This window comes from Choristoneura fumiferana, chromosome 17 (genome assembly GCF_025370935.1).
Source record: "Choristoneura fumiferana chromosome 17, NRCan_CFum_1, whole genome shotgun sequence".
Taxonomy (NCBI): Eukaryota; Metazoa; Arthropoda; class Insecta; order Lepidoptera; family Tortricidae; genus Choristoneura; species Choristoneura fumiferana.
In genome coordinates, this window is record NC_133488.1 from 3317236 (window position 1) to 3334105 (window position 16870).

Sequence of the window (16870 nt, forward strand, 5' to 3'; positions counted from 1 at the left end):
GTGGTGGGTGGTGATAGTTGTGCTGAGTGATGTATGGAGCATGCCTCAGCGTGGAGACGGAGCAGCTGCATGAATACATGCATTGCACAGATCGAGTTGTCCTAAGGTCGCAGGTAAGCAAAGTATTTGTTTATAGTGCATCAATATGGACCTCCGCAAAGCAACGCCTCCAACAAGATGGAGCGACGACTTGGTTAAGATCGCGGGATCGTGGTGGATGCGGAAAGCACAAGACCGGTCTGAGTGGAGAGCCTTGGGGGAGGCCTATGTCCAGCAGTGGACGTCTTTCGGCTGACATGATGATGATGATGAAAGCAACGCCTGATTCATGAAATTAAAAGCAAGCTGGCATTAAACATAAAATTACAAAGAAAATTATATTATTAATATTGAACCCATGAATACTCAGCTTTATCTACTTTGCAGTTAATGTACAAAGCAGCTGCCCCCAACGCGAGATTTTATTAAAAGATTGTACACACGTCCGTTTGTATTCTTTATAATCTGTTTTATTAAGTTTAAGGTAAAGAAAACTTTCGTGTTCGTGACAAATAAAAATCTTGTGGAATGCATAAATGCAGAATAAGGTATAGAAATCCTGTCAGTTTATTTGTAAGTCTCAAAACGAAATTCTTTGATTTTCTTAGAATCAAGTTTGATTGCGATTTATTTATTGAAAAAAAAAACCATCTATTGTCTCGGGTGAGACAACGTATTTTGAGGCATAATGTCCTTTTTTATAGGAGCGGAACTCAGTTTTTTTACTATAGGTAATATTATTTTTTTATTTTATTTATTTTATACAAAAAATAAAATAATAGTTCACAATAAGAGTAGCTTAGGAAGCAAACTTAAACCGAGCACGGTTTATCTGTCGCTGATATATTGCGAACCCATGGATAGTATCTTTGACCATACTTTTCCAGTTTTTTAAAGTATCCTAGTTTTGGCATTATCAAAAAACAACTTTGCTTTATACGACTAAGAACAGAGATGAATACATATTGTGTCCCCAAAACGCTTTATCTACGCAACCCACTGAAACTACAAAAGTCTCAGCTAACGTCCGGCCATCAGAGAAATAAATAGACCATTCTAGAACACAATCAACAATTTCCTCGCAACCCTACTATATTACGCGTCCATTGACACGTGGCCTGGCTGATTTAGAAGCAAACCTATGTCCATATCGTACGTTGCTATAATAGACACGGAATGGACAATACAGGATTGTTGCTTGGTTTTAGTTTTCAAACCTATTTTTTCACTCTCTTCTTTTATTTTAAACCAGCAATGGAATGCAGCCAGCGACATAATTCATTGTACCGTGAAACCGCTGTCCGCTAGTTTTGTACGGATCTAATCCGGCGTAATGCCGGCAGAAATATGACGGCCCTGACTAACGGACGGATTACACGATCTATGTCCGGCAGGTGAGTAATGAGGACCACGTAATGTATAGTTAGATATTTATTAAAAGAATAGAAATTACAAATACAGAAGATATAGTATCTATTCGTCTAAAAAGCAGCTGGTTTAAAGACCCGAGTGGTCTGAGGAGCAACTGGTCCGAGTAGCAAGTGGTCTAAGAAGCAACTGGTCTGAGTAGCAAGTGGTCTAAGAAGCAACTGGTGTGAGTAGCAAGTGGTCTAAGACGCCAACTGGTCTGCGTAGCAAATGGTCTAAGAAGCAACTGATGTGAGTAGCAAGTGGTTTAAGAAGCAACTAGTCTGAGTAGCGAGTGGTCTAAGACGCCAACTGGTCTGCGTAGCAAATGGTCTAAGAAGCAACTGGTCTGAGTAGCAAGTGGTCTAAGAAGCAACTGGTGTGAGTAGCAAGTGGTCTAAGACGCCAACTGGTCTGCGTAGCAAATGGTCTAAGAAGCAACTGGTCTGAGTAGCAAGTGGTCTAAGAAGCAACTGGTCTGAGTAGCAAGTGGTCTAAGACGCCAACTGGTCTGCGTAGCAAATGGTCTAAGAAGCAACTGGTTTGAGTAGCAAGTGGACTAAGAAGCAACTAGTCTCAGTGGTAAGTAGTCTAAGAACTGGTCTGAGTAGCAAGTGGTCTAAGACGCCAACTGGTCTGCGTAGCAAATGGTCTAAGAAGCAACTGGTTTGAGTAGCAAGTGGACTAAGAAGCAACTAGTCTCAGTGGTAAGTAGTCTATGAACTGGTCTGAGTAGCAAGTGGTCTAAGAAGCAACTGGTCTGAGTAGCAAGTGGTCTCAGAAGCAACTGGTCTAAGTAGCAAGTGGTCTAAAGGGAAACTAGCCCTAATCTGTTTATTGTCGAAAACTTGAAAAAACATAGGTTAGGTTAGAGTTTTTCGTCAAGGCTTGAAAAGCATACTTAGGTACTTACCGTTTTGTTTTTCAACATCCCATTTTACTAAAGATTTCAATTTGGTGCCATTTTGGGGCTTTTAAGGTCCGCTATTTTTGTTTCATTTTCGTGCACTAATAAGATATCTACTGTACACTATATTTGCCGTACTTTTTCTAAAAATATATTTTTCAATTTAAAATATAGCCTAAATAACACCTCGATTTCGGGAGGGTCCCTCGTTTCGCTACTATACTGTGTGCGGCAATACGACATCAACCTATAACGACGCCGAACTCTTCCTCAATGCGCCCCTTGATTCGAGCCGAGAGTTTTTCAATCCCCATTTATAACTGCCTTGGGACGCATTCGTTGATGCCAAAAGGAACCATTTCAGTCCAATCCGGGGAATCTTGCCACTATTAGACATTACTATTCCTCTATATTAAAGCCATAAAATTCTCAGTAATGGGTGCCGACTGTTAAACTTAAGACTCAGACAGGCACTTTACAGCCTCCAATAGCCCTAGGATGATGCAAAAAGGTATATCCTACTAATATTATAAATGCGAAAGTTTGTTTGTGTGTTTCTGTGTGTGTATGTTTGTTACTCCTACACGCTAAAACGGCTTGACGGACTTAAATGAAATTTGTTATGTTGATAGCTGGACATCTGGAATAACAAATAAGTATCTTGTTATTCCGTTATTCTCATGGGCTAGGGATACAATCTCGATATAACAACCTCTGGGCTTAGAGCCACGTAATTTGGTATGTAGGTAGCTGCACGTCTGAAATAACACAAAGGCTACATTTTAACTCGATATTCCCACAGGATAGGTATAAAATCTTGAAATTTCAACCGCTGGGTTCAGCCTTGAAATTCTGGACAGTTGTTCTTATCACAACCTCAACGAAGACTACGATATAACTTTTGAGAATTCCCGGGGTAATTTTATAAAATTCCGGAATTTCTATGTCCCAGAACGAATAGTTTACGCGTGCGAAGCCAATAGGTAGTAAACTCTAGTTGGCCATAAATTACTAGAATTTTAGTTGTGCGCGTCTAAAGGCTAGTCTGTTTACATTGATAACCTAAACCTCTTCTCAGAACTGCGAGGGCTTGAGCTCCAGTCTATATACATGCCGTATCTTAAAGCTGACCGGCGGATATTAAACGTTACGGGCCGACTAACACTTCAAACTTCCTTCGTGGTATAATGTGGAACGAGAAAAGACAGATGCGGCGTTTATAGTAGAAAAAAAACCTGACTACCTTAAAAAGTGTCATTGAATAATATTGTAAATCTGCTTAAGACAATTATACCTACATTCTACATCGTTGAGTTTCTTGCCGGATTCTTGTCAACAGAGCTTTTTCCGAACCAGTGGTAGATTCATAAGTGCTTGTTATAGTCTAAATTAAAGATATTTTGACTTTCACTTTGAAAGCAGAAATTCAGTTTAGCGGTCTAGAACTGTTCAGTAATTTAAAGTCTAATTCTATTCTATTTCACTACGATAAATATGACGAATCTAATTGATACCTTATAATGTTAAATAAAATCCGACCAGCCATTTAGGCTGCTGAGGAGACATGTATACAATATATACACTCATATTATTATGTACTTACGCTCGCAGAACATAACGCTCCAGTAGGATACCTATGCAAAAATACGTAACCCGTTTTCCAAGAAAACGCTTACATGTTTATAAGTTTTAAATAAAAAATAGCGTAAGTAAGCCATTGACGACCGGATGGCTAAGTGGTTAGAGAACCTGACTACGGAGCTTGAGGTCCTGGGTTCGAATCCCGGCCGGGGCAGATATTTGTGTGAATAACACGAATGTTTGTTCTCGGGTCTTGGATGTTTAATATGTATTTGAGTATGTATTTATCTATATAAGTATGTTTATCCGTTGCCTAGTATCCATGGTAGGTACAAGCTTTGCTTAGTTTGGGACTAGGTCAATTGAAAGAAAGAAAGAAAGAAAGAAAAGTTTATTTTGGCTCCAAAATGTACCACCTAAAACTAAGACTAGAACTAGCACTAAAACTATGTTACTAGGTGACACGGCAGGATACCAAAAAGGGTCTCCACTCAGCATGTGTTGCCGCACATTATGTGCAGTAACGCTGGTTTTCTGTGGAGCCCAATTGGTGTCAAGTGTCCCATGATATAGATATTTTTTTTATTATTTAATGCAATTTGACATGAACCCGCAGGCATTGTTAGTGACTGACTGGCTTAGTTGCTGTATGACGACGATGCCATAATATCCGATCCGATATAAACCGCAAGACCGGCAGAATGCTGATTCGGGACCATTTCGTGACATGCATACGTAACAATTTTTTATTTTATTTTTATTATTGTTGCTGTCTTTTTTAATGTCACGAATAAATGTTTTCTTTCTTTCTTTCTTTCTTTCTTTCGATATCGTATTTAGACATAAATGCACAAAATATCTATATTAAAAATAAAAATATTTAAACTTCATTTTAGCACTGAAAATCGGACTGGCCACAGTTTAAAAACTACAAAACTTATTTATAAAGAAAAACTACAACAATCTATACATAGAAATGAAACACCATTCTATACCAGTTTTGTCTTAAAAAAACTTACATTGATTGAATGTGTAACTAATTATGCAGTCCAATTTATACATTTTACCTACTCCAATCCGATATAGTCGTAGTATCGGATCCGATAATGATAATTATTCTAACGATGAAAGGAATAATTGCTAATTTTGCTTATTTTAATAATTTTGGAAATCTAATAACTAAATTACTTGGAGATAGTAAAGGTGAGACGATTTTTTCGTATCTATTAAAAAAGCAAAATTAAGTGAATTATATGTTTATTAGCGTTTGTAAAAACATTTCATTCATCAGCGTTATCCGTTCCATTGTACTTTTTCCCGACAGTTTTTAAAACTATTAAACCGAGAAAAAGTTTCAAAACAATCAACTCTAGGACGCAGATGTTTCAGCGAAAGATAATTCCGAACGATCGCAAATTTTAATTGATTTCCCAAGTTTTTAGCCCTAACTGAAAGTTAAGGAAAACCAAACAGATGATGTCTATTGCGTAAAAGAGTTAGATAAGTAAGACAATTTCTACTCGTTTTCATCTTACTTCAACTCTATGTACCTATGTAAGATTGTACTTGAGCAGAATGACAGGACAAATGACTCAGATGAAGAATTGATTGAGAAGGAATGCGTGATAAAGGTGAATGGAAAAAAGAAAAGAGGAGTGAACGAAGAAAAGTTGATAAAGGTTAGGTACCATGATTTAATACTTTTTTCAAACATTGATATTTAGATTTTTTAGAGAACGTAAAAATAAACACATGGTTCTTTAAAGCTTGAAGTTTGCGAAGACCTTATGCTAATATTTCGTAAAATCAGCATCGAAAACTGCGGGCTATCCCGGATTTAAATCAAATTAAGATTAATAAACTAATTTCTCAAATCGAAAATTCGTTGCTACTCGCATCGCCGCGTCAGTCAAACCCACGGCCAAAACTTTAATTACCTGCCACAGCCGAAGAAAAAAGTTTTAATGAACATTTTAATATCTAATGAACCTTCACTTGAGTCGTGTGTATTTGATAAACGTAGAAGGCGGATTTCCAGGCTATTTAGAGAAGCTAATTTACTGTCTAAGAAATATATTCAAGCATTTGTCGTGTCTAATTGTCTGCTAATGAGTCTCGCTTGCGCTTCAGACTTGCCTAAATGAAAAATTACATCTTAAATTTTCCATGGCTTTAAGGTGAAGGAAAACAATGACCTGCAAAGAAATTCAATTATTTGTGTCAAGTTGCCGATCCGCACTGGGCCGGTGTAGGAACTATGGCTCAAGCTCTCAGCAGCTATACTACGAAATTCAAAAATCGAAGTTCGTGTCGTTCCGTCTCTCTGACGCTTATATTATTTGATACGAGAGTGAGAGCGACGATATAAACTTCGATTTTCGAATTATGGTGTGGACCCTCTGGTTCTAACTTATTTTGTGAGCTGCAGTGGCCGTTAGGTCGAGATGTGATGATTAATGATAAATATGATAATCTTAACGGTATCATTATATATTTATATATTGTTCTGAATTTCCAATAATTCCCAATAATTACACCGTGGATTGTAAAAAATACGGGTCTATATCGACTGGTAGAAAATTGTTAGTCATAATGTAATGTTTGATATAATTCTTTTTTTCTCTGAAAGCTTTTATTTTTCAGAATTGTTATAAAACAAACCTGACCTATCCTATAGAGTTCTACAGTATAACCATTTAAAAAATAATGAAAAATGTACGGTGTCAGCGGAAAAAAATATGTTTTACAATAATTATGAAAAACACTAATTAAAAATAAAATACTTAAAACTACAGCATAAAATTAAAGGAAAAAATACATGAAAAGAACAATAATAATACAGGGATGTATGGGGTCCCTTAGTTACAAAACTATAACTAAACATGTAACTATAATATCTACGTTCAGTGGAAGTGTAGATCCAACTAACACATCAATTTTTATCCAAACCGGATTTCCAAATCACAAAATCTAAAATTTATTAGAATATACGGGGTTCCACGTAAAGGAGTAACTAACGCATATTATGTGTTCTTGTCGATGCCGCTTCTCTCATGTAAGCTCGGCGTGAAACATTTGCCTCCTTATAAAAAAAAAAAAAAAAAATATTCTGTTTTATCGCGCAAAAAAGAAAGATTTGCATGTTGTTCTCGTACGACTGAATACTGTACCTTCTTGAAATACACCAATATCTTGTATTTATGTTCTGTGTATTCTGGCAAATAAATCATTATTATTATTTTCGAAGGATTGGTTTTTCTCAGCTCTAGGCTGGTATTAACTACATTTACGGGTTATCCACCAAGTAAATGTAGCAAGAATTGTAGAATAAATATTTTTTAAGAAGATTGCTGAGGGCTATTTTCAGGGTCTAGTTGCATGAACTTTCTCACTATTCTGCATGTATTAAGTATTGCGGCTTTTTGTAAAATTGTGTAAACGTGTGATTTTATGCCTAATAATTTTAAGCTATGGTGTAGGTGGTTTGGGATGACGCCTGTTGTAGATAGGACTATTGGAACTACGTACACTTTCTCCTGTCTCCATAGTCTAGCAACATTCATTATTATTATTATTATTAAAAAGTGTTTTCGTGTACCATCAACTTTCACAGCCACAAAAGACTGGCCGTAACAAGAGCATTTCATATTAAATAGTACTTAGGAAGTATATTGTTCTTTTCATGTACATTTTTGAAATCGTTTTGCCATATCCAATATCCCACAATACGCCTTCGATTCATCCAAGCAGGCGCTGGTATCTGGAACTTCGACATTGAACACAACCAAAACAAGTGACAAGCGTTAGAAATAAGGGCGATGGTGCCACCAATCAATTGACGTACTTTTCATGAGATCAAAACAAAATTCTTTTATAGATTTTACCTAACTGTGACATCACTAATTCGTCAACTCAATTTAGTGTTTTCGCATCTTTTGACAGTATTTATTGCTTTTTGTTTAACTTGCCTAGTTTGTGTGGGTCAAATTTTGGAATCAAGTTCGATCCACTTCCCGTCTTTGGAGTGAATTCATTTGTACGAATATGAAATATAAATGCCACTTCAAGTATTGACAGCCAATAAACCTTGTTTTAAATATTTATTTAAACTTATTTTTCTCATCGCTTGTTTTCATTATACCTTACTTTAAATTGCCATCATCTCATCACATCTTTTAACACGATGTATTAGTATTTCTCCTGGTTCTTGTACCTTGGATCCTACAGAAGTTTATGCTTCAATAGCTCAACAAATGTGACGCTGTGTTTGGGTGAAGTCAGTCGTTAACGCCATATGCACGTCATTTTAAAACATTTCGAGAAAATGCTTCTATTCAAAAAGAGGTTAAGGGTATAGTGTTATATTTAAAGTTAAAGATTAATGTTGCGTTCATTGTGGCATTCCAAGGGGGAGACCTACTATGTTCGTTTATCAGGTAGACGTCTTATGATTATCATATTACTAGCTTTTACCCGCGGCTTCGCACGCGTAAACTATTCGGTCTGGTAGTTGCAATTGAAATTTTCGGGATTTTACAAAATTCCCCTGGAAATTTCCAAAATTTATATCGTGGTCTTCATTGAGGTTGTGTTGTGAATAACTGTACAAAATTGAAGACTCTAAACCCAGTGCTAAAATTTCAAAATTTTTCCCTCTCCAAATTCAAATTCATATCATTTATTCAGTAAATAGGCCGCAATGGGCACTTTTACACGTCATTTTTTTAAATACCAGCACTTTCGGAAAGACCATCATTGCCAAGAAGAATGCGCCGCAAGAAGCTTGGCAGAAAGACATTTTTTCAAAATAAAATAAGTACAAATAAAATACTTAAAAACTACAGTAAGTATACAATTAAAGAAAAAAATACAAAATAATAATAACAATAATACACGGATGTATGGGGTCCCTTAGTTACAAAACTATCCCGTGGAAATATCGGCATAAAAAGTAGCGTATGTGTTATTCCAGACGTCCGGATACCTACATACCAAATTTCATGCCTCTAAGCCCAGCGGTTGTTATTTCGAGATTTTATCCCTATCCCGAGGGAATATCGGAATAAAAAGTAGCCTATGTGTTATTCCAGAGGTCCAGCTACCTACATACCAAATTTCATGGCTCTAAGCCCAGTGGTTGTTATTTCGAGATTTTATCCCTAGTTATCCCGTGGGAATATCGGGTCAAAAAGTCACTTAAGTGTTATTCCAGATGTTCAGTTACCTACATACCAAATTTCATGACTCTAAGCTCAGCGGTTATTATTTCGAGATTTTATCCCTATCCCGTGGGAATATCGGAATAAATAGTAGCTTATGTGTTATTCCAGAAGTCCAGCTACCTACATACCAAATTTCATGGCTCTAAGCCCAGTGGTTGTTATTTCGAGATTTTATCCCTAGTTATCCCGTAGGAATATCAGGTCAAAAAGTCAATTAAGTGTTATTCCAGATGTTCAGTTACCTACATACCAAATTTCATGAGACTAAGCCCAGCGGTTATTATTTCGAGATTTTATCCCTATCCCGTGGGAATATCGAAATAAATAGTAGCCTATGTGTTATTTCAGAGGTTCAGCTACCTACACACTAAATTTCATGGCTCTAAGCCCAGCGGTTGTTATTTCAAGATTTTATCCCTAGGTATCCCGTGGGAATATCGAGTCAAAAAGTTGCCTATGTGTTATTTCAGACATCCAACTACCTACATACCAAATTTCATGACTCTAAACCCAGCGGTTGTTATTTTGAGATTTTATCCCTAGGTATCCCGTGGGAATATCGGGTCAAAAAGTCACCTATGTTTTATTCCAGACGTCCAACTACCTACATACCAAGTTTTATGACTCTAAGCCTAGCGGTTGTTATTTCGAGATTTTATCCCTATCCCGTGGGAATATCGGGATAAAAAGTATCCTATGTTTTAATCCAGGTTTTAAACTAACTTTCCGCCAAATTTCATCCAAATCCGTCCAGCCGTTTAAGCGTGAAAAAGTAACAAACATACTCACTCACTCACTCACAAACTTTCACATTTATAATACTAGCTTTTACCCGCGGCTTCGCACGCGTAAGCTATTCGGTCTGGTAGTTGCAATTGAAATTTTCGGGATTTTACAAAATTCCCCTGGAAATTTTCAAATTTATATCGTGGTCTTCATTGAGGTTGTGTTGTGAATAACTGTACAAAATTCAAGACTCTAAACCCAGTGGTAAAATTTCAAAAATTTTCCCTATCCTAATTCAAATTCATATCATTTATTCAGTAAGTAGGCCTTAATGAGCACTTTTACACGTCATTTTTTTAAATACCAGCACTTTCGAAAAGACCATCATTGCCACGAAGAATGCGCCGCAAGAAGCTTGGCAGAAAGTCATTTTTTCAAAATAAAATAAGTACAAATAAAATACTTAAAAACTACAGTAAGTATAATAATAATAATAATAATAATATAGCTTTATTTCATTCCACAAAAATAAATGAACAATTAATAAATAATTTAGATTATTGGTTGCATGCAAGCTACTAGGTATTTACAATAGCGAATACATTGGATTGATTTTGTAAGATAAAATTAAATTAAATATAAAATTAAATTAATAGAATATTTATGCATGCTCAATTTGTGGACCCCCTCAGGGTAAAAGCCTCCTCCAAAGAATTCCATTTTTTTCTATCTTTGGCGGTGGTCATCCAGTCTCTTCCTGCGTTGGCCACAATCTCGTCCTGCCACCGGGCGCACGGGCGACCTCTCTTTCTCGCGCCAAGCGGTCCTTTCCATTTTGTGATGTTGCTTGTCCATCGATTGTCACCGTATCTCGCAACATGACCAGCCCACCTCCATTTTAGACTCTGAGAGAAATGTAGAGCGTCCTTTACCTTGGTTATTTTCCGAATTTCTGTGTTTCTTACTCTATCTCTCAGTTTTATATTTAGACAGCTCCTTTCCATTGCCCTCTGACTGGTCTGTATTTTTTGTCTCGCTTTGTGATCATAAACCCACGTTTGACAGCCGTAGGTGAGGCAGGGTAGAATTGTAGTGTCTAAAATTATCCTTTTCAATTTAATTGGTAGTTGCGATTTGAGAATCTCCTTTTGTGCCCAGTACTTTTTCCATGTAATAGCTACTCTCCTGTCTATTTCCTCTATATTTCGGTCTTTTCTAAATGAAATTTGTTTCCCAAGGTAAATGTAACTTTCTACGTACTCAAGTGGCACATCGCTATCGCTAACCAGTATTGGCGTCAATTCACTGTTAGTCATGACTTTGGTTTTTTCTAAGTTCATTTCCAGGCCTACACGAACACTAGCAGTTTGAAGTTCGTTAATCATTGTGTTAAGCTTATATGGACTTTCAGAGAACACGACGATGTCATCCGCAAAGCGTAGGTGACTTAGTTGATTCCCATTCACATTGATTCCCTGTTTTGACCACGGTAAGTCTTCCATTACATTTTGTAGGACCGCTATAAACAGTTTCGGCGAGATAGGGTCGCCTTGTCTGACTCCTCGGTTGATGCTGATCTTGGTGCCCACTCTGTCTAGCCTGACTCTACTTGTGCAGTTAACATATATATTTTTGATGATATTTATATATTTTGCGTTTATATTTTGTTTGTTTAGTGCTTCCCAGATACTAATATGAGAAATAGAGTCAAAGGCTTTCTTATAATCAATAAAAGCTATGTAGAGCGGTCTTTTGTATTCGACATACCTTTCAATGACGTGGTCAACGGTGTGGATATGATCCGTTGTACTAAATCCACTTCGGAATCCCGCTTGTTCCATAGGTTGGTATGAGTCTATTTGGGGGGATATTCTGTGTAGTAAACATGATGCGAAGAGTTTATATAGACAAGACATAAGACTTATCGGACGGTAATTTCCTATGTCTTTAGGATCACCTTTTTTATACAATAAAATAATTTCCGATTCTGTCCATTGCTGTGGTACAGTTTCTTCTTTGAGTATTTTATTGAATAATATTGTAAGTGGTATTAATAAATGTGTTCTGCCTTGTTTGATGCATTCGTTATTTAAACTGTCTGGTCCTGGGCTCTTATCTGATTTTAAATTATTTATTTGCTTTAGGATTTCAGTTTCACTAAAATGTTGTACATTCAGTGTGTTTTTTAGTTGATCTGGTTCTGTATTTTTTACTGAGTCTGGTATAGAACTAAAAAGGCCTGTATAGAAGTCTGTGGCTATGTTTATAATGTCATTTCGTGATTTGCAAATTGTAGGCCCTCGCTGAAGAGATGAGACCCATTTTTTTGACTGGTCTAATTCTTTGTATGCCTTTTTTGCGGATCTTGTTCTGTCTATACATTTTTCGAGTATGTGTAATCTGTGATTTTCATAGCATTTTCTGATTTCTTTATTTGTTTCTTTATACAAGTTTTTTAGATCAATTTTATCCTTTTTAGTATGATTTCTTTTATTTTGTAGTGTGCTTCTCTTTTCCATTAATTGAATTGCTTTTTCTGATAGAATTGTTCTTTTACTTGATTGTTTTTTGTTTCTCAAGCTTGTCAATATACAGTTTTCTATCTTTTTGTAGTATTCCGTGACTGTATATCTTTCGTGGTTTTCTATTAGGTCAGGTAGAAATTCATTTAATTTTTTTAAGTACATTTCTATTTCTTCCAGTGACTTTAATGAGTTTCTCGGACTGGTAAAGTTTCTTCTGCCCTGTTTTTTCGTACTTAGGGAAAGTGTCGCTCTCAGGAGTCTATGGTCTGTGCCAAAGGAAAAAGAATTTATCACTTCGTATTTTGAGAAGAGTTTTGGTTTAGTTGTTGTTATATAATCTATTTCTTTTCTAGTATTTTTGTCGGGCGAAATCCAGGTCCATCTTCGGTTAGCTTTTGATTTAAACATTGTATTAATTATTTTCAGATTATGTTCGTACACGTACTGCATTAGTCTTTCTCCCCTCTTGCTTCTTTTTCCAAAACCGTAAATGCCCGCTACTTTATTCTCATAGCTCTTCGGTTTGCCGATCTGTGCATTGAAATCGCCCATGGCTATTATATACTGTGTTGAGATCATATTATGAGCTTTCTCTAAGTCATTGTAGAATTTATCTATCTCTTCTTGTGTGGAGCTTTCTGTTGGTGCGTAAGCCTGTATAATTGCGAAGTGTAACTTTCCTAGGTTTATTTCTAATATACAAATCCTCTCTGATATGCCGGAAAAGTTCAAAATATTTTCTTTATACTCTCTTTTGATTAGGAAACCTACGCCGTATAGACCTTTTGTTTGTCCCATATGGTACATAATATAATTTTCGTCTTCAATTATATCTTCACCTAGCCGTCGCACTTCGCTCAGGCCTAGTATGTCGTGTTTTATGTTACGGAGAGCTGTCTTCAGTTCTAGCAGTTTTTCAGGTGTAGATAGTGATCTTACGTTAAGGGTACAAATATTTACTTCATTTTTTTCTCTTGAGTAAATATTCTTTGGAGGGTTGTGGTCTATCTCTCCCGCGGTGACCAGCCGTGTTGGGAGGTGAGTGGGGGGTAGAGGGCCAGTTTGTGGTTGCTATGCTAAATTGGGCTGGGATGTGTTTCCTTGATTTTGATTGGTATCAGTTTGAGTGTAGGTTAGTTTCGGTTTTTGAAGATAATCTCTCATATTGGAAACTTTATTTTTCTTCAAAGGTTGTTTACTATCGTGTTGAGCTTTATGGCCACCGGAGTGTGGTGGTATTATCTCTGGGGATTCAGACAGGTTCCTCTTATTCATTTGCTGGTTATGGTTGTTCTTATTGTTACTCAATACTATAAGTTTATCGTATTTTATGAAAGCAGTGTTGCCTGCTTCTTTTTCCTTCTGTAGTTGAGCTAGTAGTTCCTTACGTTTGTTCAAGACATCTTTGGGGTAATCTTCCTTTATGTAGTACTTCGTATTTAGCAGGCACGATTTGTTTTTCAAAACCTTCAGTTTGAAACCCACTGTAGAAAATGTTATTACAACTGGTCTGATTTTTTCGCCTTTTTGCCCTATTCTTCTGATAGCTTCGATGTGAGATCTGTCGCATGGGAGTTTGAAGTACGTATTTACAATATTGATTAACATATCTTCTAACTCGTGGTAGGATTTTTCGCATTCTTCCACCCCGAATATGACTAGGTTTTTGTATCTAATATGTCTTTCTAGGCTTTTTATTTTTGCGCTTTGTTCTTCCAGTTTTTTCTCCAAAATAGCATTTTTTTGATCTAAAATGTTGAATTTCTCGTTAATGTTATTGTTTATCGTGCTTTTTATATCCTCCTTCATGTCTATCATATCTTGTTTTTGTTGTGCCATATCTTGTTGCATTTTTAATAACATATGTTTTATTTCATCCATGATAGATAATAGATACTTATTCTTGACTCAGAAGTTCTAAAAAGTAATATTAGATGGCGCTGTTGGTATGTTTGTAAAGGGACAAAGTATAAGTATGGTAATAATCACTGAGTCATTATTTTTGCACTTTTGAGGTTATAGTTATTGTCACTTCTTACATGGACACTTTTTTCGTATTTTGTTCAGACTATTAGTATTCCAATCATATCATTTCGCACACAACAATCGTGTTTTGCACTGGATAGGTCTAAATAATTGTTTTTAATGGATTACAAAGTCATTATCAATGCAACGTATTTTTACACTATTTACGCAGTTTTACAGTTTTTTTCACTGAGTACTTTATATGATTCTAGTGTTTTTTAGCACTGTTTGCATATTTATGCACTGTTTACACTTTTATAGCCCTTTATTTATTTTAAAAGCTTAAAGAAATACGAGTACGATGTCAACATTGGCACTGTCTACCCACCTTATTAGTAAGTATACATTTGAGAAAAAAAATACAAAATAATAATAACAATAACCTACATACCAAATTTCATGACTCTAAGCCTAGCGGTTGTTATTTCGAGATTTTATCCCTATCCCGTGGGAATATCGGGATAAAAAGTATCCTATGTTTTAATCCAGGTTATAAACTAACTTTCCGCCAAATTTCATCAAAATCCGTCCAGCCGTTTAAGCGTGAAAAAGTAACAAACATACTCACTCACTCACTCACTCACTCACAAACTTTCACATTTATAATATTAGTAGGATATATGTTATACCGGGTGTGGCCTGTAATACGAGCAAAAAATCAAAACACAGATCGTCCTTGTCAAACTAAACAACATTATTTCAGTGACTTTTAAAAATAATGGAGTCTTTGAATTTTCCTTTTTTCATACAAATTAAATACTGCTATCAATTTACGCCATCGTAGAACACAACTGACGTCGCCTGTCACGCTACAAACATCAAACATTTTGCTTTTTTGTAATAAAAAATAAAAAACTATTTTTTTTAAAGTCGCTAAACTACTCATATTAAATATAATGACCCGGATAACTCACGTCTTAAATCGAGTTTAGCTCGACATGTTTCGGGCTAATCCGTAGCCCTTCGTCTTCGGAGCAACGCGACTCAGCGGCTGCGGATGCGGTGGCGCGCAGTGCGCGTGTTGCAGCAGCCGCTGAGTCGCGTTGCTCCGAAGACGAAGGGCTACGGATTAGCCCGAAACATGTCGAGCTAAACTCGATTTAAGACGTGAGTTATCCGGGTCATTATATTTAATATGAGTGAGTCTCACGGTAGTTTCATGTTCAAAATCGCTAAACTACTGTTGTTCAGTTTGAGGAGTATGAATGTTTTAAATATTTGCTTATATTATAGGCCACACCCGGTATAAATGATTGAGTCCGGTGTAACTCTGCAGTGGTCCATGTCAATGAAATATATTTTTTAATATTAACTCTATTTCTCTCTTTCACACCTTTTTGAATTTTTGTGCGATGTTTGGAATAGTTGAATCTGTGTCGATTTATTTGCAAATGGAGATCGATGGATTATGCTTGAAACATACACATCAACATGACAGCAACGGGGGCAACAGGGGCAGGCTGAAAACCAGCTAGGCTACTACGAAACTCGAAACTCGAAGTTCGTGTCGTGCAGTCCCTCTGACACTTACTTATACTATTTAATACGAGAGCGAAAGGGACGGTACGATACGAACTTCGAGTTTCGAGTTTCGTAGTAGCCCAGCAGCTTCTGCGTTAGCGTAGCATTAGCTGAGTCTGCTCCTTTTGCCGCATGACAGACTACTTATAAAGTTGATTGAATTGTTTTTTTTTACCCTTATTTTTAATCTACTGCTATATTGTATTTTTATCTTGTACTGTTTTATTGATTCTGTTGGCAAATAAATATTTTCTTTCTTTCCTTCTATCATAATGCATAAAATAATAGTTGTGGTGACGTGTGGTAGCAGATAAGTTATCAAGTATACATTAAAGATGTCAAAAAGACAAAATCAATCAAAACATTACTACTCTTGACGTTATAACAAACAAAAAAAACTGGCCAAGAGCGTGTCGGACACACCCAGGATAGGGTTCCGTAGCCATTAAATTTTTTTTTTTTACTGTTTTCGTATTGTGTACTGTACGGAATCTTCCAAATTTAGGTATATCTTATACCTTAGGCCAGGGTTTCTCAAACTTTCGGCTCCACGTACCCCTGTTAAAGTTTCCAGGTGACAGCGAACCCCTTAACTAATTAAATCCCCCCCCCCTCTAACCTCCCATAGAAAACAATAAAATTGACTGTTGAACGATGAAATCAGTCGCGCGCGCGCCACCATGTGTGCCGCCAGTGCCTGCCAGTCATTACGCACCCCTTACGTAAATCTTGTCGCGAACCCCCTGCCGTCGAATGGCGAACCCCTAGGGGTTCGCGTACCCCACTTTGCGAAACCCTGCCTTAGGCTGATATTTACTCTTAAACTACTAATATTTCTCAAGCAATCGTAGCCGCTATACTTTTCCTTGCAAATTTGATATATTTACTACCATTCTGAATTTTTGCAATTTTTTTAA

At 36.5% G+C, this 16870-nt stretch overlaps 1 protein-coding gene across 1 annotated transcript; it reads right to left on the bottom strand.

The window, feature by feature from the left end:
• Window positions 1-13474: 13474 nt before the first annotated feature.
• LOC141436923 (uncharacterized) lies at window positions 13475-14736 on the bottom strand. Its single transcript, XM_074100053.1, has one exon. The coding sequence runs from the start codon at window positions 14286-14288 to the stop codon at window positions 13479-13481; it is 810 nt and encodes a 269-aa protein (XP_073956154.1). The 5' UTR covers window positions 14289-14736; the 3' UTR covers window positions 13475-13478.
• Between the last annotated feature and the right edge of the window lie 2134 nt (window positions 14737-16870).

Excerpts from the sequence above, each read along its gene's own strand:
- LOC141436923 (XM_074100053.1), bottom strand. The coding sequence starts at position 14,288 with ATGGATGAAATAAAACATATGTTATTAAAAATGCAACAAGATATGGCA.